Source organism: Microcaecilia unicolor, chromosome 5 (genome assembly GCF_901765095.1).
Source record: "Microcaecilia unicolor chromosome 5, aMicUni1.1, whole genome shotgun sequence".
Classification (NCBI taxonomy): domain Eukaryota; kingdom Metazoa; phylum Chordata; class Amphibia; order Gymnophiona; family Siphonopidae; genus Microcaecilia; species Microcaecilia unicolor.
The window spans coordinates 154,463,614-154,489,417 of record NC_044035.1 but is presented as its reverse complement, the minus strand read 5'-3'; the positions used below and the strand labels follow the sequence as shown (position 1 = coordinate 154,489,417).

The 25,804-nt window shown below is 50.0% G+C and overlaps 1 protein-coding gene across 1 annotated transcript in view; it reads right to left on the bottom strand.

The window, feature by feature from the left end:
* Positions 1-25,804, bottom strand: part of HELLS (helicase, lymphoid specific) — a 351,006-nt gene that overhangs the window by 170,114 nt on the left and 155,088 nt on the right. Inside the window, exon 8 of the mRNA XM_030203455.1 lies at positions 15,675-15,899. Within this exon, the coding sequence (XP_030059315.1) occupies positions 15,675-15,899 (225 nt within the window). The remainder of the gene's footprint in view (positions 1-15,674; positions 15,900-25,804) is intronic.

The following is a 25,804-nucleotide window of genomic DNA, read 5'->3' as shown; positions in this document are numbered from 1 at the left end:
TGCTGTCCTCGGAGAATACCTTCTACAGGTATGTAGCATTCGCTTTCTCCGAGGACAAGCAGGCTGCTTGTTCTCACTGATGGGGTATCCCTAGCCCCCAGGCTCACTCAAAACAATAATCATGGTCAATTGGGCCTCGCAACGGCGAGGACATAACTGAGATTGACCTAAAAAATTTACCAACTAACTGAGAGTGCAGCCTGGAACAGAACAAACAGGGCCCTCGGGGGGTGGAGTTGGATCCTAAAGCCCAAACAGGTTCTGAAGAACTGACTGCCCGAACCGACTTTCGCGTCGGGTATCCTGCTGCAGGCAGTAATGAGATGTGAATGTGTGGACAGATGACCACGTCGCAGCTTTGCAAATTTCTTCGATGGAGGCTGACTTCAAGTGGGCTACCGACGCAGCCATGGCTCTAACATTATGAGCCGTGACATGACCCTCAAGAGCCAGCCCCGCCTGGGCGTAAGTGAAGGAAATGCAATCTGCTAGCCAATTGGATATGGTGCGTTTCCCTACAGCCACTCCCCTCCTATTGGGATCAAAAGAAACAAACAATTGGGCGGACTGTCTGTGGGGCTGTGTCCGCTCCAGATAGAAGGCCAATGCTCTCTTGCAGTCCAATGTGTGCAGCTGACGTTCAGCAGGGCAGGAATGAGGACGGGGAAAGAATGTTGGCAAGACAATTGACTGGTTCAGATGGAACTCCGACACGACCTTTGGCAAGAACTTAGGGTGAGTGCGGAGGACTACTCTGTTATGATGAAATTTGGTGTAAGGGGCCTGGGCTACCAGGGCCTGAAGCTCACTGACTCTACGAGCTGAAGTGACTGCCACCAAGAAAATGACCTTCCAGGTCAAGTACTTCAGATGGCAGGAATTCAGTGGCTCAAAAGGAGGTTTCATCAGCTGGGTGAGAACGACATTGAGATCCCATGACACTGTAGGAGGCTTGACAGGGGGCTTTGACAAAAGCAAACCTCTCATGACGCGAACAACTAAAGGCTGTCCTGAGATCGGCTTACCTTCCACATGGTAATGGTATGCACTGATTGCGCTAAGGTGAACTCTTACAGAGTTGGTCTTGAGACCAGACTCAGACAAGTGCAGAAGGTATTCAAGCAGGGTCTGTGTAGGACAAGAGCGAGGAGCTAGGGCCTTGCTGTCACACCAGACGGCAAACCTCCTCCACAGAAAGAAGTAACTCCTCTTAGTGGAATCTTTCCTGGAAGCAAGCAAGACGCGGGAGACACCCTCTGACAGACCCAAAGAGGCAAAGTCTACGCTCTCAACATCCAGGCCGTGAGAGCCAGGGACCGGAGGCTGGGATGCAGAAGAGCCCCTTCGTCCTGCGTGATGAGGGTCGGAAAACACTCCAATCTCCACGGTTCTTCGGAGGATAACTCCAGAAGAAGAGGGAACCAGATCTGACGCGGCCAAAAAGGAGCAATCAGAATCATGGTGCCTCGGTCTTGCTTGAGTTTCAACAAAGTCTTCCCCACCAGAGGAATGGGAGGATAAGCATACAGCAGGCCCTCCCCCCAATCCAGGAGGAAGGCATCCGATGCCAGTCTGCCGGGGGCCTGAAGCCTGGAACAGAACTGAGGGACTTTGTGGTTCACTCGAGATGCGAAGAGATCCACCAAGGGGGTGCCCCACGCTTGGAAGATCTGGCGCACCACTCTGGAGTTGAGCGACCACTCGTGAGGTTGCATAATCCGGCTCAGTCTGTCGGCCAGACTGTTGTTTACGCCTGCCAGATATGTGGCTTGGAGCACCATGCCGAGACGGCGAGCCCAGAGCCACATGCTGACGGCTTCCTGACACAGGGGGCGAGATCCGGTGCCCCCCTGCTTGTTGACATAGTACATGGCAACCTGGTTGTCTGTCTGAATTTGGATAATTTGATGGGACAGCCGATCTCTGAAAGCCTTCAGAGCGTTCCAGATCGCTCGCAACTCCAGGAGATTGATCTGTAGACCGCGTTCCTGGAGGGACCAGCTTCCTTGGGTGTGAAGCCCATCGACATGAGCTCCCCATCCCAGGAGAGACGCATCCGTTGTCAGCACTTTTTGTGGCTGAGGAATTTGGAAAGGACGTCCCAGAGTCAAATTGGACCAGATTGTCCACCAATACAGGGATTCGAGAAAACTCGTGGACAGGTGGATCACGTCTTCTAGACCCCCAGCAGCCTGATACCACTGGGAGGCTAGGGTCCATTGAGCAGATCTCATGTGAAGACGGGCCATGGGAGTCACATGAACTGTGGAGGCCATGTGGCCCAGCAATCTCAACATCTGCCGAGCTGTGATCTGCTGGGACGCTCGCACCCGCGAGACGAGGGACAACAAGTTGTTGGCCCTCGTCTCTGGGAGATAGGTGCGAGCCGTCCGAGAATCCAGCAGAGCTCCTATGAATTCGAGTTTCTGCACTGGGAGAAGATGGGACTTTGGATAATTTACCACAAACCCCAGTAGCTCCAGGAGGCGAATAGTCATCTGCATGGACTGCAGGGCTCCTGCCTCGGATGTGTTCTTCACCAGCCAATCGTCGAGATATGGGAACACGTGCACCCCCAGCCTGCGAAGTGCCGCTGCTACCACAGCTAGGCACTTTGTGAACACCCTGGGCGCAGAGGCGAGCCCAAAGGGTAGCACACAGTACTGAAAGTGGCGTGTGCCCAACTGAAATCGCAGATACTGTCTGTGAGCTGGCAGTATCGGGATGTGTGTGTAGGCATCCTTCAAGTCCAGAGAGCATAGCCAATCGTTTTGCTGAATCATGGGGAGAAGGGTGCCCAGGGAAAGCATCCTGAACTTTTCTTTTACGAGATATTTGTTCAGGGCCCTTAGGTCTAGGATGGGACGCATCCCCCCTGTTTTCTTTTCCACAAGGAAGTACCTGGAATAGAATCCCAGCCCTTCTTGCCCGGATGGCACGGGCTCGACCGCATTGGCGCTGAGAAGGGCGGAGAGTTCCTCTGCAAGTACCTGCCTGTGCTGGAAGCTGTAAGACTGAGCTCCCGGTGGACAATTTGGAGGTTTTGAGGCCAAATTGAGGGTGTAATCTTGCCGGACTATTTGAAGAACCCACTGGTCGGAGGTTATGAGAGGCCACCTTTGGTGAAAAGCTTTCAACCTCCCCCCGACCGGCAGGTCGCCCGGCACTGACACTTGGATGTCGGCTATGCTCTGCTGGAGCCAGTCAAAAGCTCGCCCCTTGCTTTTGCTGGGGAGCCGCGGGGCCTTGCTGAGGCGCACGCTGCTGACGAGAGCGAGCGCGCTGGGGCTTAGCCTGGGCCGCAGGCTGTCGAGAAGGAGGATTGTACCTACGCTTGCCAGAAGAGTAGGGAACAGTCCTTCTTCCCCCAAAAAATCTTCTACCTGTAGAGGTAGATGCTGAAGGCTGCCGGCGGGAGAACTTGTCGAATGCGGTATCCCGCTGGTGGAGATGCTCTACCACCTGCTCGACCTTCTCTCCAAAAATATTGTCCGCACGGCAAGGCGAGTCCGCAATCCGCTGCTGGAGTCTATTCTCTAGGTCGAAGGCACGCAGCCATGAGAGCCTGCGCATCATCACACCTTGAGCAGCGGCCCTGGACGCAACATCAAAGGTGTCATACACCCCTCTGGCCAGGAATTTTCTGCACGCCTTCAGCTGCCTGACCACCTCCTGAAAAGGCTTGGCTTGCTCAGGGGGAAGAGCATCAACCAAGCCCGCCAACTGCCGCACATTGTTCCGCATGTGTATAGCTGGTAAGACTGGATTTTGGCCACGAGCATAGAGGAATGGTAGGCCTTCCTCCCAAAGGAGTCTAAGGTTCTAGAGTCTTTGCCCGGGGGCGCCGAAGCATGCTCCCTAGAACTCTTAGCCTTCTTTAGGGCCAGATCCACAACTCCAGAGTCATGAGGCAACTGAGTGCGCATCAGCTCTGGGTCCCCATGGATCCGGTACTGGGACTCGATCTTCTTGGGGATGTGGGGATTACTTAGTGGCTTGGTCCAGTTCGCAAGCAATGTCTTTTTTAGGACATGATGCAAGGGAACAGTGGACGCTTCCTTAGGTGGAGAAGGATAGTCCAGGAGCTCAAACATTTCAGCCCTGGGCTCGTCCTCCACAACCACCGGGAAGGGGATGGCCGTAGACATCTCCCAGACAAAGGAAGCGAAAGACAGACTCTCAGGAGGAGAAAGCTGTCTTTCAGGAGAGGGAGTAGGATCGGAAGGAAGACCCTCAGACTCCTCGTCAGAGAAATATCTGGGGTCTTCTTCCTCTTCCCACGAGGCCTCACCCTCGGTGTCAGACACAAGTTCACGGACCTGTGTCTGCAACCTCGCCCGGCTCGACTCAGTGGAGCCACGTCCACGATGGGGGCGTCGAGAGGTAGACTCCCTGGCCCGCATCGGCGAAGCTCCCTCTGCCGACGTAGTCGGGGAGCCTTCCTGGGAGGTGGCCGCAGTCGGCACCGCACGCGGTACCGACGTCGGGGACCTCCCCCCGGACGATGGGCCAGCCGGCGCCACGCTCGACGGTACCGGAGGCGCAAGCACCGCCGGTACCGGAGGGGTAGGGCGCAACAGCTCTCCCAGAATCTCTGGGAGAACGGCCCGGAGGCTCTCGTTCAGAGCGGCTGCAGAGAAAGGCATGGAGGCCGATGCAGGCGTCGACGTCAGAACCTGTTCCGGGCGTGGAGGCTGTTCCGGGCTGTCCAGAGTGGAGCGCATCGACACCTCCTGAACAGAGGGTGAGCGGTCCTCTCGGTGCCGATGCCTGCTGGGTGCCGACTCCCTCGGCGACCCAGAGCTCTCGGTGCCGACGCGGGGAGGAGACCGGTGTCGATGCTTCTTAGACTTCTTCCGAAGCATGTCACCGGAGCTCCCCGGCACCGATGAGGAGGACGTAGAATCCATCCGTCGCTTCCTCGGGGCCGAGGTCGAAGCAGGTCGATCCCGGGGGGGCTGTACCGCAGGAGCCCTCAGGGTAGGGGGAGACCCACCCGAAGGCTCACCGCCACCAGCAGGGGAATGGACAGCCCTCACCTGCATTCCTGACGATGCACCACCGTCCGACGACATCAGGAGGCGAGGTCCCGGTACCACCGACGTCGATGCAGCTATCCGATGTCTCGGCGCCGATGCAGAGGGCCGATGCCTCGATGCACTCGATGCACTGGCGGCCGAGGATGAAGGTCTGGACGCTGATGACGTCGATGCACTCGATGACCCCGGTGCCGATGCCGACGAAGAGCCCGAGAACAAAACGTTCCACTGGGCCAATCTCGCTACCTGAGTCCGCCTTTGTAACAGGGAACACAGACTACAGTTCTGAGGACGGTGCTCGGCCCCCAGACACTGAAGAAACGAAGAGTGCCTATCAGTGAGCGAGATTACCCGGGCGCACTGGGTGCACTTCTTGAAGCCGCTGGAAGGCTTCGATGTCATGGGCGGAAAAATCACGCCGGCGAAATCAAAATCCGAAATGACGAATTTGAGCACCAAAACTTTGAGGGAGAAAAATCTCGACCGAGGCCTAAAAGAGGCCTACCCCGACGACGAAAGAAAACTTACCGGGGCAAAGACTGGAAATATAGGAAGGGGCAAACGAAACCCAAGGGGGTTTTCGGAGCACTTTCCGCACGAAATTAGAACTTTTCCGAAGAAAAAAACACGTCGATTAAAACAACGGACGCGCGAGGTCGACTCTCCGGGGCTCGACACGGCAAAAACACAGCCGTACCGAGTGCGGACGAAAGAAGACTGGCCAGCTCGAGCCGGTTTCGGGCGGGAAGACGGCCGCGCATGCGCGGTGCGCGCAAGGACTTTGCTAGAGAAGTTTCCGATTGGAGGGGCTGCCGTGGACGTCACCCATCAGTGAGAACAAGCAGCCTGCTTGTCCTCGGAGAATCTAAAATATGGTGAGTCATGGGTTACCACTAGAATAGCACAATTTGCAAAACTGAAACATATTTAATTACACCTTATCTTTTATTTCCATTAAGTGCACACAACAGAAGCATGTCATAAAACTATACTAGTTATAAAACTGGATTTTTAGTTTACATTGGTGCATATTTTGAAAGCACAGTCTTACAAACCTTTATAACTTTGTAAGTTTAAGTGCTTTGAAAATTAGCGTCCTTGTCAACTTTTGCTCTTAATTCTACCAACAGCCTGGACTATGAGTTTTCACTTAAGAACAAAATCAAGACTAACAGCCTTATTTTCGAAAGTGATGGGTGCCCAGATTTTGACCCAAATCGGGAGATGGGCGCCCATCTCGGTATAATCAAAAGCAGATTTTAGGCGCCTGCAACTGCACTCCGTCGCGGGAACGAACTAAGTTGATGGGGGCGTGTCGGAGGCGTGTTTATCGGCTGAGCAGAGATGGGCACCTTCGGCCGATAATCGAAAAAAATGGCCCTTTCTAGCGAGAATTTAGGTCACTTTTTTTGGACCCTTTTTTTCCCCGAGCAAGTCCAAAAAAAGTGCCCTAAATGACCAGATGACCACCGGAGGGAATCGGGGATGACCACCCCTGACTCCCCCCCAGTGGTCACTAACCCCCTCCCACCAAAACAAAAAACCCAACTTTAACAACTGTTTTGTCCAGCCTGTATGCCAGCCTCAAATGCCATACCCAGCTCCATCACAGCAGTATGCAGGTCCCTGGAGCAGTTGTTAGTGGGTGCAGTGGACTTCTGTTGAGCCCTCCAAAACCCACTGTACCCACATCTAGGTGCCCCCCTTCAGCCATAAGTGCTATGGTAATGGTGTAGAGTTGTGGGGAGTGGGTTTTAGGGGGGATTTGTGGGGCTCAGCACCCAAGGGAAGGGAGCTATGGACTTGGGAGGTATTTAACTTTTTTTTTTTTACTTGTTACAAGTGCCCCCTAGGGTGCCCGGTTGGTGTCCTGGCATGTGAGGGGGACCAGTGCACTACGAATCCTGGCCCCTCCCACAACCCAATGCCTTGGATTTGTTCGTTTTTGAGCTGGGCGCCTTTGGTTTCCATTATTGCTGAAAAACGAAACCACCCAGCTCAAATCCGCACATATCCGATGCATTTGCCCAGCACAAACCGTATTATCAAAAAAAAAGATGGGCGCCCATTTTTTTCAAAAATACGGTCTGTCCCGCCCCTTCACATACCCGTTCTCGAACAGACACCCATGGAGATGGGCGTTCGCGTTCGATTATGCCCCTCTAAGCCTATCTAATTGTTTCTCCAAAATCTTAATCAGCACATGCATGACCACAGTTGCCTTCCTCCACTGCCCAGACAAGTTATGCCTTAGATTAAACCTGAAAGATCACACATGTACTTTAAAACATACCTCCAAAAGTTGTTGGGCACAGTCCAATGGAGAACTTGAGATGACTTAACACAAAAAGATTGAAGATGATGGTAGATAAAGTTCATATGGCCTATCCAATATGTCTAGCCATACATACCAACTCCTAATCTCTACTATCCTTTCCTCTCCCTTAGAGATCCTCTGTGTTTGCTGCAAGCTTTTTTGAATTCAGATATAGTCCTAATCTCCATCACCTCTATTAGGAATATGTTCTATGCATACTCCCATCTATCTATATAGAAATATTTGTTTGGATTATTCCTCAACCTATCCCCTTTCACCTTCCTTGTTCCAAAGTTTCTTTTTAAAGAAATCCAACTCCTATGCATTTATGACATGGAGATATAAGTACATAAGTATTGCCATACTGAATCAGAGCAAAAGTCCATCAAGCCCAGCATCCTGTTTCCAACAGTGGCCAATCCAGGTCACATATACCTGGCAAGATCCAAAAAAAAGTACATTACATTTTATGCTGCTTATCCTAGAAATACTGCCAAACAACACAGCTCAACTCTACTCGATATAGCTGATAGCAACAAAAGAAAAATAAGCAGAGTGCTAAGGGAGAATCCAATGGTGGAGATTATGGGTAAAGTCTCATAAACATGCAGCAGTTATTCTTGGATTTCTTTTATGCTGCTTACGTTATAATCATAGACTTTTACCCACCCTCCTACCATAAGCAGAGCTAACTAACACGCCTATTATCTAACTCTTTCTTTTTACTTATAATTTTAGCAATTTACAAAGCGTGCCCTTTAGCTCTCACATTATATACTTGGTACAGATGGCTTAAGGTATTTATGACTTATCTGTATGCCAGTAGATCAGCACTCCCCAACAGGAGCCTGTTTCGCCCTCCTGGCTTTCTCAAGGGGACCTCTTCGTGCTGTCTCAGGCTGTCAGATTTTCATCGTCTGCCATCTATCAATATGGCTGAAGAAATTGGGTACTGGCATTGCTTTTCATAGCCATCAAATCCAGAAGCGGAGAACTCCAGGCCACTATCAGATGAAATACCTGGCTGGATAATTCCCATTCTCCTGGGTCTGAGGAATGCCTGCTGAAAGTCCGCCTCTACTGTCAAGGATCCTGCGATAAAAGCTGATGACAAGCAGAGAACATTTTTCTCCACCGAACTCATGAGGGAGGTCGCCTCCAACACCATCAGATGACCGTGGGTTCCACCTTCCTTGTTCATTTGGGTGGGACACCTGTGTCGGAAATGGTATTTCAAGCGGACGAGTCGAAGAAACTTACTGACTTCACGGTAAGCCTGGAGGACGTAATGGGGCAGTTCAGGAAACTGAAGAGTAGCAAATCTCCTGGACCGGATGGTATTCATCCTAAAGTACTGATAAAACTGAAAAAAGAGCTTGTGGAGCTACTGCTACTGATATGCAATTTATCCTTAAAATCGAGCGTGGTACCGGAAGATTGGAGGGTGGCCAATGTAACGCCCATTTTTAAAAAAGGTTCCAGGGATGATCCGGGAAATTATAGACCGGTGAGTCTGACGTCGGTGCAGGGGAAAATGGTAGAGGCTATTATTAAAAACAAAATTACAGAGCACATCCGAGGACATGGATTACTGAGACAAAGGGGAGCCGGTTGATATTGTGTATCTGGATTTTCAAAAGGCGTTTGACAAGGTATGAAAGGCTACAGAGGAAATTGGAGGGTCATGGGATAGGAGGAAAAGTCCTATTGTGGATTAAGAACTGGTTGAAGGATAAGAAACAGAGTGGGGTTAAAGGTGAAATTAGATCTAACCTGCTAATTTTCTTTCCTCTAGACCCTCCAGACCGGTCAAGACGTATGGTTATGTCCTCCTACCAGCAGAGGGAGACAGAGAAAACACTAAGCTTTTGAAGCCTGTATATATAACCTGTGCAGAACCTCCACTAGCCAGTATAACCCTGACAAAGCAGAGAAACAAAAAACACTAACAACAACTAGCAACCTTGTACGTGGTCACAGTAAACTGCAAAAACAAGAAACATCTTCCGCTTGCTCTTACGGAAACATGTTCCTTTGCCTTTGATAAAACAGTTGGGCTTCTACAGGTGGACTATCAAAGAAGAGCCCCACCTGTCCCAGACTCCTATCACAAAACAGAAATAAACAGAGTCTGCAATTAGAGAAACAACAATCTACAGCTGCCAAGAATTATCCAACAAACACACCTCCTGGCCTCCAATACAGACAGGGCGGGCTCTTGACCGGTCTGGAGGGTCTAGAGGAAAGAAAATTAGCAGGTAAGATCTAATTTCACCTTCCTCAGCGACCCTCCAGACCGGTCAAGACGTGTGGGACGTACCAGAGCAGTAACTAACTTACGGGAGGGACCTACTAAGGCCAGAGGTCAAAACTGCTGCCCCAAAGCACACCTCGTCCTTTGCATGCACAGGAATCCTATAATGCTTCACACAGGAATGCAACGAAAACCAAACCGCAGCCCGACAAATATCTAACGGAGAAATCATACTATTCTCCGCCCATGAGGCTGCCATTCCCCTAGCGGAATGAGCAGACCAGCCCCTAGGCACCACAGGACCCTTCAAGTAAGCAGATGCAACCGCCTCCTTCAACCACCGTGCTATAGTCACCTTAGGAGCCGCTGCACCCTTCTTTGGGCCACCATGAAGAACGAACAAACAGTCAGAGGCTCTGAAGTCCTGAGTTCCAGAGAGATAACAACTCAAAACTCTCCTGACATCCAGCTTGGCAATACCACGCTGCTCCGAATCTCCAGCCATATCACCCAACACTGGCAGAGAGATGACCTGATTAACATGGAACTCGGAACCACCTTGGGCAAAAAAGGAAAGCACCGTCCGCAACTAAACCTTTCCCTCAGAAAGGACAAAAATGGTTCCCTACAAGAAAAAGCCTGAAGCTCTGAAACCCTCCATGCTGAAGTAATCGCCACCAACAAGACCGTCTTTAAAGATAAATCCTTACAAGATGCCGATACCAGAGGCCCAAACTGAGGCCTGATCAAAGCATCCAAAACTAGCTTCAAATCCCACGGAGGCACCATCCGTCACTGAGGCGGACGCAGCAACTTAACACCCTTCAAAAAACGCACTACCTCAGGCACAGAAGCAAAGGACTTTCACTGAAGCTTCCCACGAAAACATGACAAAGCTGCCACCTGAACCTTCAGTGTAGAAAAGGCCAGACCCCTATCAACACCATCGTGCAAAAATTCCAAAACTTCCGCCACCGAAGAGCGAAACGGCCGAACTCGATGGTCTTCACACCAGTGCTCAAAGATTCTCCAAACCCGGACATACGCCAAGGAAGTGGATCGTCTACGGGAACTCAACATCGTAGCAAAGCCACTGGACGAAAGCCCCTTCTTCAACTTGTGCCGCTCAAGAGCCAAGCCGTAAGCGAAAACCGAGCCGGATCCGGCATGATTATCGGGCCTTGACACAGAACTGATCCCAACAAAGGCAGGGCCGCCGCCCCTGCCAACCGCACCAGGTCTCCGTACCATGGTCGACGCTGCCAATCCGGAGCCACCAGAATCACCCGACCGGAGTGATGTTCGATGCGCTATATTACTCGACCGACTAACAGCCACGGAGGAAACACATACAGCCACTCCCGAGGACAAGGCAACAGAAGAGCGTTGATTCCCTCCGCTCGAGGGTCTCTTCAGCGACTGAAAAAATCTCTGAACTTTCGCATAGCGAGCCGTTGCCCTAAGATCTATCACCGAAAGTCCCCAGACCGACACAACTCGCTGGAACACTGACCGAAGAAAAGACCACTCTCTGGGATCTAGAGTGTGCCTGCTGCGATAATCTGCATCTATGTGACCTACCCCGGCCACATGCGCTGCCAAGAGAGCCTGAAGATGAGTTCAACTGCGCCGCCAAGGCTCTTCGTCCCCCCTTGACGGTTGACATACGCTACTGCCATGGCGTTGTTGCAGAGCACTCGGACTGCCTTGTGGCGAACTACCGATGGCAAGGCCTGGAGCGCCACCCGAATGGCCCGAGTTTCCAGCCGGTTGATGGACCACTCTGCTTCTGCCCGAGACCACCGGCCTTGAGCTACCTGACCGAGACAATGTGCCCCCCAACCTTGCAGACTGGCATCGGTGACCATTACCAGCCCCTGTGGGGACTCCAACGGCATTCCTTTTCCCAAATTGCGCGGGTTGAGCCACCAGTGCGGAAAACACATCTCCAAGTCCTGCGACAGAGGGGACCAACGACTGAGCAGAGCTGACTGTACCTGACGCATGTGCGCCCTGGCCCACGGAACTACCTCTATGGTCGCCGCCATCAGGCCCAGGACCTGACGATAAGTACGGGCCGTCGGCGCCTTCTCTGCAAGGAACCGACGAATCGGACCCTGCAACTTGGAACCAAAAGGCCGCATGAAGGGAAGTGAAGATAAGCTTCCGTCAAATCCAGGGAAGTGAGAAACTCTCCTTTCCGAACCGCACCAGTGACCGACCGCAACGTCTCCATCCGGAAAGAGGGCACCTTGAGTGCCGCACTGACCCTTTTGAGATCTAAAATGGGACGAAAAGTGTCCTCTTTCTTGTGGACCACAAAATAGATCAAATAGCACCCCGAGCGTTGCTGATCTGAAGGAACAGGAACCACGGCTCCCAACGCGAGCAGCCACCGCAGAGTGTCCCTCACTGCTGCCCTCTTGCTCCAAGACCGACAGAGGGATTCCAGAAACACTTCGGGAGAACAGCTTTCGAATTCCAGCGCATATCTGCCTCGAAACACCTCGAGAACCCACTGATCTGACCTGATTTGGGCCCAGCTCTGGTAAACAGACTCAGCCGAGCCCCAACATGCACCAGAGCCTGAGCCCACACACCTTCATTGGGAATTGCGGCCTGAATACTAACCTCCCGCTGAAAAGCCACGCCCTCCGCGACGACTCTCACGAAAGAACTGTGTGCGCTGGAAAAACCGACCCCTAGAGGTCCTACTACTATTAAACATTTCTATAGCGCTACTAGACTTACGCAGCGCTGTACAAATTAACATGAAAAGACAGTCCCTGCTCAACAGCGCTAACAATCTAAATTGGACAGACGAACAGACAGCTAGGGGTAGGTCCCACTCGATCTGCCCAGCCTATACCGCTGAGCCTCCCTAAACCGTCCCCGAGGAACTAGTTCTGGCCCCTGCCTTGAACCGAAAATCTGGAGCCATAGAACCTTGGTATCACTAAGACCTCACACTAACTTGTCCAAATCTTCTCCAAAGAGCATAGCTCCCTTAAGTGGCAGAGAACACAACTTAGCCTTAGAAGCCGCATCCGCGACCCAACCTTGTAAACCGAGGGCCCTACGCGCTCCCACAACCATAGCCATATTTTTGTCTGAAGTACGCAACAAATCATAAAATGCCTCAGACAAAAAGGATGAACCCATGTCCAAGTTGGCTAACGCCGGACCCCCAGAAGAACCAACATCTACCGAATCATCCAGGAGCTTCTCGGCCCAACGAAAACATGCCCGAGCTACCAGACCCCCACAAACCGAGGCCTGCAGGGCTAGAGCCGACAAAACAAAACTACGCTTGAGAAAAGATCCCAACCTCCTATCCTGAGGATCACGGAGGGCCGTTCTTCCATCAACCGGGATAGCCGTAGCTATAATTACTGCCGTCACTACTGCATCTACCGTGGGAGCCTTAAAGGAATCCCTATCTTCCTGAGGGAGGGGATAAAGCCTCGCCATTGCCTTTGCCACCTTACACGGCAAATCCCATTCCTGACAAATCATCTCCCGGAGATCCTTGTTCATAGGGAAGGATCACGCCTGACGCTGAATGCCCTTCACCAACGGATCCTGGCCATTTTCCCCCAAAGCCACCTCAGGACCAAACTGAAGGGTGGACGACACCCGATCTATGAGTTCTGACAGCTCATCTCTATGGAAAATCCGCACTACTGAAGGATCCTCTCCAGGAATCCAACAATCCTGCTCCTGAGAGCCGTCAATTCCATCTGACTCCCCCAGATCACTATGCGCAGCTTCTGCAGCTACAGGAGAAAAACAATGCCTGTCCTCTGACCACTCTAACCGCGGTCTCTCAGCCAAGACCGAAACAGCCCCCTCTTCCAATTGGGGGGGGGGGGGGGGGGGGGGGTCCCGATCTCCAGGCCTGATACCGCGTCCAGACAAAATCTGGAGGAAAGCCCACCATTGCTGGACCGTCATTAGGCCCTTTTGTGCCAAAAACGGAGGCCGCAAGCCCAAAAACAGCTGGCTCCACGGGCCGCGTCGGACTCAAGATGGCGGCCGTTCCCGCCGAAAATGTTCCCACTGACAGCGGCCCTGCCTACGCTCCCGCTGACCTGGAGACTCCCAACACCATTGATCCCTCCGAGGTCAAGTCGGGGGGAGCCGCGGCCACCTTTATAGGCGCACCGCAAAGCTTACACTAAGCGCCCGGCGCCTCTACCCCTCGCCACGAGCACGCACGACATCGGAGGAGCTGGGCCGCCATAAACCACGAGGGAAGGGAAAAGCTGTTCCGCAAACGCGCCAAACCAAAAACTCACTCACACTGCAAAAGCACTGAAGAAAGCGCTGCTCCCTCGTTCCAGCAAGGAATCGAAACCCCCGTTTGGTCCGCTGAAAATAAAGAAATAAATGCCCTTAAAGGCACAGTACTCCAACTCTGGCAGCTGGAAATTGTAAGGCACTCAAGGCTACAATACTGAGAAAGCAGCCGAGGCACAAAGCTGCAAAGCAAACAGAAATAGAGAGCAGCACAGGGGGAGGGACCCAAACATAGGTGTAACACCCCAGGGGGAAAAAACTGGGCCCCACCGGACCCAGGGCCCCAAAGCACTTTTTTTTTTTTTTTTTTTACACACACGTACAGGGTACTGCAACAGAATAAAGTTTGGAAGGAAAAAATCCTACGACCCAATGACAAACTACCTCACCAGACTCTTGGAGACTGCACAGGCTGTCAACTACTACCTCTGCTGAGACTGAGAAAATACTGGCTAGTGGAGGTTCTGCACAGGTTATATATACAGGCTTCAAAAGCTTAGTGTTTTCTCAGTCTCCCTCTGCTGGTAGGAGGACATAACCACGCGTCTTGACCGGTCTGGAGGGTCGCTGAGGAATGGGCAGTATTCACAATGGAGAAGGGTAGTTAGTGGGGTTCCTCAGGGGGGGAAAAAAAAAAAAAAAAAATATATATATATATATATATATATATATATATATATATATAAATGATTTAGAGATGGGAGTAACTAGCGAGGTAATTAAATTTGCTGATGACACAAAGTTATTCAAAGTCGTTAATTCGCTACAGGATTGTGAAAAATTACAGAAGGACCTTACGAGACTGGGAGACTGGGCGGCTAAATGGCAGATGACGTTTAATGTGAGCAAGTGCAAGGTGATGCATGTGGGAAAAAAGAACCCGAATTATAGCTACGTCATGCAAGGTTCCACGTTAGGAGTTACGGACCAAGAAAGGGATCTGGGTGTCGTCGTCGATAATACACTGAAACCTTCTGCTCAGTGTGCTGCTGCAGCTCGGAAAGCAAATAAAATGTTGGGTATTATTAGGAAAGCTATAGAAAACAGGTGTGAGTATAATGCCATTATATCGCTCCATGGTGCGACCGCACCTTGAGTACTGTGTTCAATTCTGGTCGCCGCATCTCAAGAAACATATAGTGGAATTGGAAAAGGTGCAGCGAAGGGCGACTAAAATGATAGCGGGGATGGGACGACTTCCCTATGAAGAAAGACTAAGGAGGCTAGGGCTTTTCGGCTTGGAGAAGAGAGAGATGGCTGAGGGGAGACATAATAGAGGTATATAAAAGAATGAGTGGCGTGGAACAGGTGGTGCTGGGCAGACTTATACGGTCTGTGCCCTGAAAAAGACAGATACAAATCAAGGTAAGGTATACACAAAAAGTAGCACATATGAGTTATCTTGTTGGGCAGACTGGATGGACCATGCAGGTCTTTTTCTGCCGTCATCTACTATGTTACTATGAATGTACTGTTACTGTAATAAATAAACCCAGATGTTCAGAAGTCAGAGGGAAGGGTGGGTTATGGGAATAGACAAGGCAGGAAGGAAAGTCTTAAAATGTTGATGATATGATTATTACTTTGCTCTTACTTGGAAGGTTTGGTTTTGTAATATGTTGTATCTGGAGCTTGTTGGCACTTTATTTTGATACATCATCAATAAAAGTGTTGAAACATAGAATGAAGATGAGAAAATGCTGCATAATTTAACAATTCTGACACAATCTGGTACCAAATGAAAAATACCACAGTCAAAACGTACCCTGAGCCACTCCATGCCTTCCACTTGATACCAACGCATAATTCCTCCAGTAAAGAGCTTTGGTTGCTGGAAAGGGACAGCTTGTCCATGGACTTTACGTATTGGATCCAGAAGATGTTTGGCATTGTGCCGCACAGTCTGTGCAAGCCGGTCCTTAATGACACTGTTAGAATCACCATATTGCTGAAGATCTTCTGCACCAAGTTTATCAGAAGCACTTTCAATCTACAGAAGAAAAATCTAATTATTTATATACCACACACTCAGTACAATTACTGCTCAATACTGCTTATTGTATTCTCTTTTCCAAAATCTTTTGAAGACTTATTTAAATGAATATTAATTTCAGATATTCAGCTTCTAGTAATTATATGAAATAAGAATATGTACCTAGTATTTTGAATTTGTGGCTATAGCCAGTGTTGTATAGTAACTAAGTAAATGTAATTACCGTATTTTTCAGACTATAAGATGCACCGGACCATAAGACGCACCTAGGTTTTCCTTCCAAATTTGGAGGAAAAACAAAGTGCATCTTATAGTCCGAAAAATAGTTACAGGCCCCCCTCTCTGTTCCAGGCACCCTCCCTCCGTTACAGGCTCCCTCCCTCCCTCCGTTGGAATTTTAAAACTCCTCACCTCGTCTGTGTGACTCGCGGTAGCAGCAGCGCTTCAGCGTGCACGTCGCTCTTCACTCAACCTTGTGGGCGGGACCAGAGAGCTGAGAGAGAGAAGGCTGGCTGAGTGAACAGCGACGTGCACGCTGAAGCGCTGCTGCTACCGCGAGTCACACCGACGAGGTGAGGGGTTTTAAAATTCCAACGGAGGGTCAGAGAGGTGCCTGTAATGGAGGGAGGGAGGGAGCCTGTAACGGAGGGAGGGAGGTGCCTGTAACGGAGGGAGGCTACATTCGGACTATAAGATGCACCCCCCATTTTCCTCCAGCTGGAACATCAATCCAGCAAGATCGCGGAATCGTGCCCCTGACTGAGAATAGGCAGGAGACGCCTCCAGTAGACCCCGGAGAAATAATTAGACCAGCCATAGTGACTCTTGAAAATTTATGGGATGCCATCCAGGGCGTAAACGCTACTCTGAAACAAATGGCGAAGTCCACTCAGGAGGAGATAGCGGAGATAAAATCCACTCAGGAAAATTACTCAAGCAAGCTCGGAGCATATGACACTAAATTGGAAGTTCTGGATACAGAGGTACAAACTTTAAAAAATGTTTCTTCATCGTTCTCCAAAGATACTTATTCAATTTAGGAAGATTGAGTATCTAGAAAACCAGCTTTGAAGAAATAATTTAAGAATACTGAACTTTCCTAAATCACCTTCAATTTCACCTTTGGAGATGTTTAAAAAATATTTGAAAGAGATATTGCATATTCCTATGGAAAATCTCCCACCTATAACCAGGATACAGTATATCACTGGTATTAATGTTGGAAGGTCTTCCTTACAAGTTAACTTAACTGAATTTCTTCAAGATTCACTTGAATTAATTACTGAGAGAACAACCATGCTAGTGACATTTGCCTTCGAGCTAGAACGAAATAATGTCTTCAAATTATATTTCTGCCATCTCAATGAAGATTTCTTAGGAGCAAAGGTTCAAATTTTTCCGGACTTATCCAGGGATATGCAGAAACGGAGAAAAGCTTTTTTACAGCTTAGATCTAGACTCCTTACTATAGGTGGAACCTTTCTGCTTAAATATCCTTGTCCATGTGTGGTAGTTTTTAGTTCTCAGAATTATGTATTCTTTGAACCTGAGAAACTTCTAGAATTTATTTCCAGTAAAGAATAGTGTATTAATCTCTGAACAGAATGCTATGCACCGGCTGCGCTCTTAGACGAGTCTTTCTGTTTTCGCTTTATTTAATCTTAATTTTCTTTTCATTACTTCGATCTTGGACAAAATTTATTGTGGTCTAAGGAACTTATGATATTTTTCAGTGAAATGATAATAGTATTGATGTTTTCTTTTATAATTGCTAAATTTATGTGTAAGCATGAATGTAAAACTGAAAATCTATAAATAAATTTAAAAAAAAAAGTAGTTTTACTAAACTCAAAGTGGATTCAATTGCAGAACAATAAAGTTGTTGTGATAAAAATATTAACAATAGTTGTTAATAGTTGCATTCATTGTAGCTCTGGTACTTTTACTTTATACTCAAGAAGTATTATATTAGGCAATAACGTTTACATTTTTACTTTTACTTAAGCAAAATTCTTAATGTGTTTTTCTTATTGCACTTTTACTTTAGTATTAAAATTTACATTTATTTCTTACTTAAGTATTTTTACCTAGTACTTTGAACAACACTGGCTATAACAATATGTAAACCAACGTGAATCCTTTATGGAATACTAGTAAAAAAAGGCCCATTTCGTAAACAAATGAAACGGGCGCTAGCAAGGCTATAGAGAGAGTGAGAGTGTGTATATGTTTGTGTGTCTGTGTGTGTGTGACACAGAGTAAGTGTGTGCGTCTCTCTCTGTGTGAAAGAGTGTGCACAGGTAGGGTGAAAATGAAGAGACAGCAGTGAAATTTTACATAGGACAGCTGAACCATTTGAGGCCTGTTTGTGTGAGAGAGTGTGTATATGTGTATGGGTGCGTGTGTGTGTGTGAGATACAGACAGTGTAAGTGTGTGTGTGTGCGTGTGTGTGAAAGTGAGTGTGAAAGGGTAGGGTCTAAATGAAGAGACAGCATTATAATTGTATATAGCACAGCACAAACATTTGAGGCAGCTTTTCCTTATCTCCCCTGCCGACCCCTCCATACCCAACGATTCGTTCCTTGTCTTCCATCCCCTCTGTGTCCCGTGTGTATGAGTGTGTGAGTGAGAAAGAGAGAGAGGTGCTAGCAGTCCCTGTGATAGTGGCAGGTCAGTTGCTCATTATAGCCAGTTAAGAGAAAAAGTGTGTGTGTATGTGCTGGTTTTTTTCCTTCCGTCATATGCCCTCCGTGTCAGTTGTTTGTGTGGAGAGCAGAGATCTATATGGTCCTTTTAGCACTGCTGTTGACGTCGCGTAGCAACTGTTGTTGCTGGTTTTCATTGTTCCGCGATGTGTCTTATGTCACGTTCTGTCGCTTAGTAACGGGTTCGCGATGCGATTGGTTGAGTGTCATTGCTCCGCCCTCGACATCATGACGTTTTACGTGGGGGGTGGGGCCAACACTCATGGGCGAATTCCTGGTTTCACCACCATGCATTTAGAATGTTGGGACTTGTGGAGGCTTCAGAACGTTGGAGGTGCGTTTTATATAGAGAGATATATAGAGAGATAATATAGTATAGAAGGGATGGAAAAGGGGGGCAGGGAGGGAGAAACAAGGAATACAAGGGCAGAAAGGAGAGGTAACATATCAAAAAGAGAGACAAGGTTCAAGCTGAGAAAGAATCAGTCAGAAAAAAGTTTGGTCTTCAGGAGAGAGTCTTGAGGGACGGCAAAGAAGGGGTGCTCTCAGTGCAGAAGGGAGACTATTCCAAAGCTTGAGGACCAGATAGCTAAATGTGGTGTCACAAAAGAGAAAAAGGTGCAAGGCAGATAAAGAGGGGAGACAAAGAAGATTATCTGTGGATGAACGTAGTAGACATCTTGGAGGGGCCAGATCATTAGGGAAGCGACATTTCAAAACCAGCTTGCGGATCTTAAAGTGAATGCAGGCAGAAATGGGAAGAAGGGCGACATGGTCAAATCGATGTGCAGGTGCAGAAGTTTAACAGTGGTAGACTGAATCAACTGGAGGCATTTGATGGAAGACAGAAGAAGACCTGCATAAAGGGAATTATAATAGTCAATACACATAATCACCAGTGCCAGCACCAAAGAGTGAATGGATTGGGTGGACAGAAACGGACAGAGTGAATACGATGGAATGTGAAAAAGGAGGCATGGACTAGAGTCAATATGGGCTTTGAAAGTGAGTCTAGAGTCGAAAATAACACCTAGGATTTTCACAGAATCACAAAAGGGAAGCTGGGTGCCAAGGAGGGGAGCAGGCAGAAGGGGAGTACAAGGACTAGAGAAAATAATGGCTTCACATTTAGAAGAATTTAGGAAAAGATCATGATACCTGAGCTGGGCAGAGACAAATACAAGAGTTCAAGACAGAAAGAGGAGCACAAGGATCAGAAACACGGAAGAAAATTTGAATGTCATCAGCGTAGCAGAAAGGAAGACAACCCTATTCCTGTATGAGAGTAAGGAGGTGAAAGAAAAACATTAAACAAGGTGGGAGAAAGAATAGATCCCTGTGGGGCACCAGATTGAAGAAGGAGCGAAGCAGAATGACTTGAACGGTGAGTGAGCTGAAAGGAACAATCTGAGAGAACTTGAAAACCACGCAAGAACTGAGCCAGCAATACCAATGTTGTGAAGACTGCAAAGAAGAAGAGTGATCCACCAGGTTTAAATGCTGATGAAAGATCGAGAGAAACGATGACCACTGAAAAACAATGATCCAGGGCAACACAAATAGTGTCAGAATGCCAGAAGAGTTTTGGTGCTGTGATGGGTATGAAAACCAGACTGATAGGGTGAAGCGTGTTGGAACGTTCAATAAAGACATCAAGCTGAGAAAGGCCAAGTTTGTCCAAAATCTTAATGAAAAAAAGGAAGGTTAGAAATGGGGTGGAAATAATTGGGAATGGAGGGATTTAGGTGAGGTTTCTTAAGCAAAAGGTAGACTAAGGCATGTTTCCAGGGTGACAAGCAGGCCTGAAGGAAGAAATATTGGGCAAAGTGCAGATGCTAAGCACTTCACAAGGAAGGAAGGCCAGAGCTCTAATGAGGATGAGGAGGGCTGTGGTGGGCAGGCGATTGAAGGATGTCCAGGAAGCTGAGAAGGCAGGGGTAGAAGGGGGAGAGGAGGGGGAAACAAGATATTGGTGGACTAGGCGGTGGTGGTGGTAGGGAGGAACCTGAGAAGGCAGGGGTAGAAGGGGGAGAGGAGGGGGAAACAAGATATTGGTGGACTAGGCGGTGGTGGTGGTAGGGAGGAACACAGAAGATTGAGTTTGGAGGACCATGTGTCATGAGAGAAGATGGGGAACGAGAGCGGGATCAAAATAAACTTGCAGGGAATCGGAGGGTGAGAGACTGTTAAAGATCCAGAAGAGGGCCCAAGGTCTGCTGGAGGCAAGAGAAACATGGCAGTCGAAATACTTGCATTTAGCAGATTGAGTAGCAGATTGATAAGTATAGAAATAGAAGTGATATCAGGAGGAGGCCGCAGAACACTTTCCTTACACCAAACACATTCGAAATGCCATAACTGTTTTCGGTAGGCAGAACAGTTGCCAGATTATTCTGGTACAGACTGAAGAGGTTTCGGAAGAGGTGATTAATCTGGAGATTGTACAGCATTTCTGGTGAAAAACATACCTCCTCATCTAAGGAAGGCATTTCCTGATACGAAGAAAAATCTTGATCTTCCTCAGAGAATCTAAAACGTTTTTTTTAGATATAGAAGCACCCTCCAGAAATCTTCTCCCAGGAGAGTCCACAGGCGCAGCTTTGTGAAGGAGAAAAGCCTGGTACACATCTGCACCACAAATTCAGGAGGAAAACCTCTTTCCCCTGCTGGCAAAACGGGTGTTTGTGAAGCAGAAACAGGCCCAGCAGCCAGAGGAACAGGCAGCGAGACATCCAAGATAGCAGCGTTTCCAGACAGAATCGGCACTGGGAGGGAGGGGGGATGCAAACTGCTGCTAAAATGCCGGTATCGGACCCCCCCACCCCCGGCACCGACAATTTTTCCGGCTCCTGCACCCTGGACCTCCGTAGTGGTGCAGTACCGACACACTCCACTTGCACCAAGACCCCGCCGCTGACAGACGGAACAGCGGCGGAGTTTCTCCGACATCGCGAAACAAACAGCTGATCACAAAAACAAAGGCGCGAAGAAGCTGCCCTGCTCGGTTTTTAAAGAAACAGACCAAGGACGGCTCTGCATAAACCAGCAGACCGGGTGGCCCAAATTGTTTCCTTTTTCTCAAGTAGCTGCCACTCCCCACCTGCAAAGCTCCTCCCTTGAAGAGCTTGAGGAAATCTTTTCTCTTATCTTTACTTTAGAATTGCTAGCAATATATTAAAAGGTAAAATTATGTATAATCATACCTGATAATTTTCTTTCCATTAATCATAGCTGATCAATCCATAGACTGGTGGGTTGTGTCCATCTACCAGCAGGTGGAGATAGAGAGCAAACTTTTGCCTCCCTATATGTGGTCATGTGCTGCCGGAAACTCCTCAGTATGTCGATATCAAAGCTCCATCCGCAGGACTCAGCACTTAGAGAATTACACCCACGAAGGGACCCTCTGCCCAGCTCACCACCGCCGAAACGGGGGAGGGGAATTAACCCAGCTCATCCCCACACAAGTGGGGGAGGGGAATCCGTCCAGCTCATCCCCGCGGAGCGGGGGAGGGACACCACACCCGCCGATGCGGGGGGATCTGGCTTATCCTGCAACCGCAACCGCGGGAGGAGCTGACTGACCCTAACACCGCCGAAGCGGGAGGGGTACAAAGCTGCCCTACAGCCGCACGAAGCGGGAGGGAGTGCCGGCAGAATTTATGTCTCAATCCAGCCCCGTAAAACGGAGGGGAGAGGAATGCAGCAGCTCACTGTAACACCAAAGTCGTCTCAACTCTTGAAGAATCCAAGTGAAAGAAGAACTTGAACACGAAGTCCTCCTGAAGTAACTGAAGGCTAAACTTGAACCTAAATTCAACCAGAATATAAACAGTACAGATATCTGGGAGGGGCTATGGATTGATCAGCTATGATTAATGGAAAGAACATTATCAGGTATGATTATACATAATTTTACCTTCCATATCATCAAGCTGATCAATCCATAGACTGGTGGGATGTACCGAAGCAGTACTCACCCAGGGCGGGACATAGAAATCCCTGACCTCAACACTGAAGCTCCAAACCGGGCCTCCGCCCGTGCAGCCACAGTCAAACGGGTAATGCTTGGAGAATGTATGAGCCGAAGCCCACGTTGCCGCCTTGCATATCTCTTCCAAGGAGACGGATCCGGCCTCTGCCATCGAGGCCGCCTGAGCTCTCGTGGAGTGAGCCTTCAGCTGGATAGGCGGCACCTTCCCCGCGGCCACATAAGCCGCTGCAATGGCTTCCTGGACCCATCTTGCCACTGTAGGCTTAGCAGCCTGCAGACCCTTACGAGGACCTGCAAACAGGACAAACAGATGATCCGATTTCCGGAAATCATTGATCACTTCCAAGTATCTGATGATTGACTCGTCTCACATCCAGATATTCAAGAGCGGAGTACTCCTCTGGGTAGCCCTCCCTACGAAAGGAAAGGGAGACAGAGCTGCTGATTCACATGAAGCGAGAACCAATCTTGGGCAGGAAGGAAGGCACTGTGCGAATAGTCACTCCTGCCTCAGTGGCACTGCAGAAAAGGCTCTCGACATGAGAGCGCCTGGAGCTCGGAAACTCTTCTGTCTGAAGTGATAGCCACCAAAAAGACTGCTTTCAACGTCAGGTCTTTCAGAGATGCCCTCGACAAGGGTTCCAAAGGCGGCTTCTGCAATGCTCTTAGCACCAGGTTGAGATTCCACGCAGGCACCACTGAGTGCAGAGGAGGGCGCAGGTGATTAACTCCCTTGAGGAAAGCGCACCACATCTGGCTGCGAAGCCAGGGAAGCACCCTTCAGGCGGCCCCTGAAGCAAGCCAGGGGCCGCTACCTAGACTTTAAGGGAACTGAGCGACAGGCCTTTCTCCAGACCTTCTTGCAGGAACGCCAACACTGAAGAAATTGGAGCAGTGAAGGGAGAAAGTGAGCCTGCTTCACACCATGCTGCAAAGATACGCCAAACCCTGGCGTAAGCAGTAGAAGTAGAGCGCTTCCTCGCTCTCAGCATAGTGGCGATGACCTTGTCTGAGAAGCCCTTCTTCCTCAGACGCTGCCGCTCAATAGCCAGGCCGTAAGACCAAAGGGAGAGGGATCCTCCATCACCACGGGACCCTGATGTAACAGGCCCTGCTCCACTGACAGCCGCAGAGGATCGTCGACTGAGAGCCTGAACAAGTCCGCATACCAGGGACGTCTGGGCCAATCCGGACCCACCAGGATTACCCTGCCGGGATGCTTTGCCACCCGGTCTAGCACCCTGCCCAACATGGGCCAGGGCGGGAACACATAGAGGAGCTCTTGTGTCGGCCACTGTTGGAGAAGAGCATCTACTCCCAGGGATCGAGGGTCCCGTCCTCTGCTGAAAAAGCGCGGCACTTGGCCATTGGCCGATGACGCCATCAGATCTAGGCTCGGCTGGCCCCAGCGCTTCGTGATGTCCAAGAACGCCTGAGCAGATAGTTGCCACTCTCCGGGCTCCAAGGTATGGCGACTGAGAAAGTCCGCCTTAACATTCATGACTCCGGCAATGTGGGCCGCTGAAAGCTGCTCCAGGTTCGCTTCCGCCCACTAGCAAAGACTCATAGCCTCCTTGGCTAGAGGGGCACTCTGGTACCTCCCTGGCGGTTGATATAGGCCACAGCCGTGGCATTGTCCGACAGGACCCGTACAGGCTTCAACACGAGTACCGGGATGAACTCCAATAACACCAAGCGAATGGCTCTGAGTTCCAGGAGGTTGATAGACCACTTGCCTCTGCAGGAGACTAGAGCCCCTGCGCTGTCCTTCCCAAGCAGTGGGCTCCCCAGCCCATCAAAGAGGCGTCTGTCGTGACGACAATCCACTCCGGGGTCACCAGAGGCAATCCTGCAGACAACTTGTCTGTCTGCGTCCACCAGCTCAGCGCCTTGCGCACTGCTGGGTCCACGGGAAGGCGCACAGCATAATCCTCCGACATCGGAGTCCAGCGCAGCAGCAGAGATAGCTGTAGTGGTCTCATATGAGCCCTGGCCCAGGGCACTACTTCCATCGTGGCCGTCATAGAGCCCAACAGCTGCACGTAGTCCCAAGCCCGAATAGGAGAGGCTACTAGGAACTAGTCCACCTGAGCCTGAAGCTTGACAATCCGATTGTCTGGCAGGAAACACTCTGCCACTTGGGTGTCGAATCGAACTCCCAGATACACCAGGGACTGAGTCGGGCGCAGCTGGCTCTTCTTCTCAGTTGATGATCCAACCCAGGGAGCTCAAAGAGCAACTACCCGGTCCATAGCTTTGCCGCACTCTGTATAAGAGGGGGCTCGGATCAACCAGTCGTCCAGATAAGGATGGACTTGTACTCCTTCCTTAGCAGGAAGGCCGCTATGACCCCCATTACTTTGGAAAAGGTCCGCGGAGCAGTAGCCAACCCGAAAGGGAGGGCTCTGAACTGGAAGTGTCGTCTCAGGACTGTAAAACGCAGAAAGCGTTGGAGAGGAGGCCAGATGGGAATATGCAGGTACGCTTCCTTGATGTCCAAGGAAGCCAAGAACTCTCCTGCCTTCACTGCCGCTATAACAGAGCGGAGAGTCTCCATGCGAAAGTGCCTCACCTTCCAGGCCCGATTGACCCCTTTGAGGTCGAGGATAGGCCGGACAGAACCTCCTTTCTTTGAACCACAAAGTAAAATGGAGTAACGTCCCTTGCCAATCTGATTTTGGGCACCGGAACGACCGCACCCAGGCGGATCAGGTTGTCCAAGGTCTGCTGCACTACCACAGCTTGACCGGAGACTTGCAGGGAGAGAGTACAAACCGTCTCTTAAGGGTTGGCAGAACTCTAGCTTGTAGCCGTCTCTGATGACTTCCAGCACCCACGGTCGTCTGAAGTTATAGTGGTCCACTCGCCAGAAACGAGGACAGCCGTCCTCCAATCTGCACTGGGGCGTGGACCAAGGCCCGTCATTGGGTACGAGGACCCTGGGGGAGGACCGGAGGGAGCACCTCCGGGACGGCGGTTCTCTGCGAAAGGAATGCTGCTTGGGGGAGAAATTCCTCTTGAAGGAAGAGGGGGCAGAGGAACCCGACTGCCCGGGCGGTATGGAGGTATCGGGACGAGTACTAACCCGAGCCCTGACCTCTGGTAATTTCTTGCCCTTAGACGTGCCGAGATCGGTCACGATTTTGTCCAGCTCGACCCCAAAGAGCAGCTTGCCTTTAAAGGCAATCTAGCCAGGCGGGAT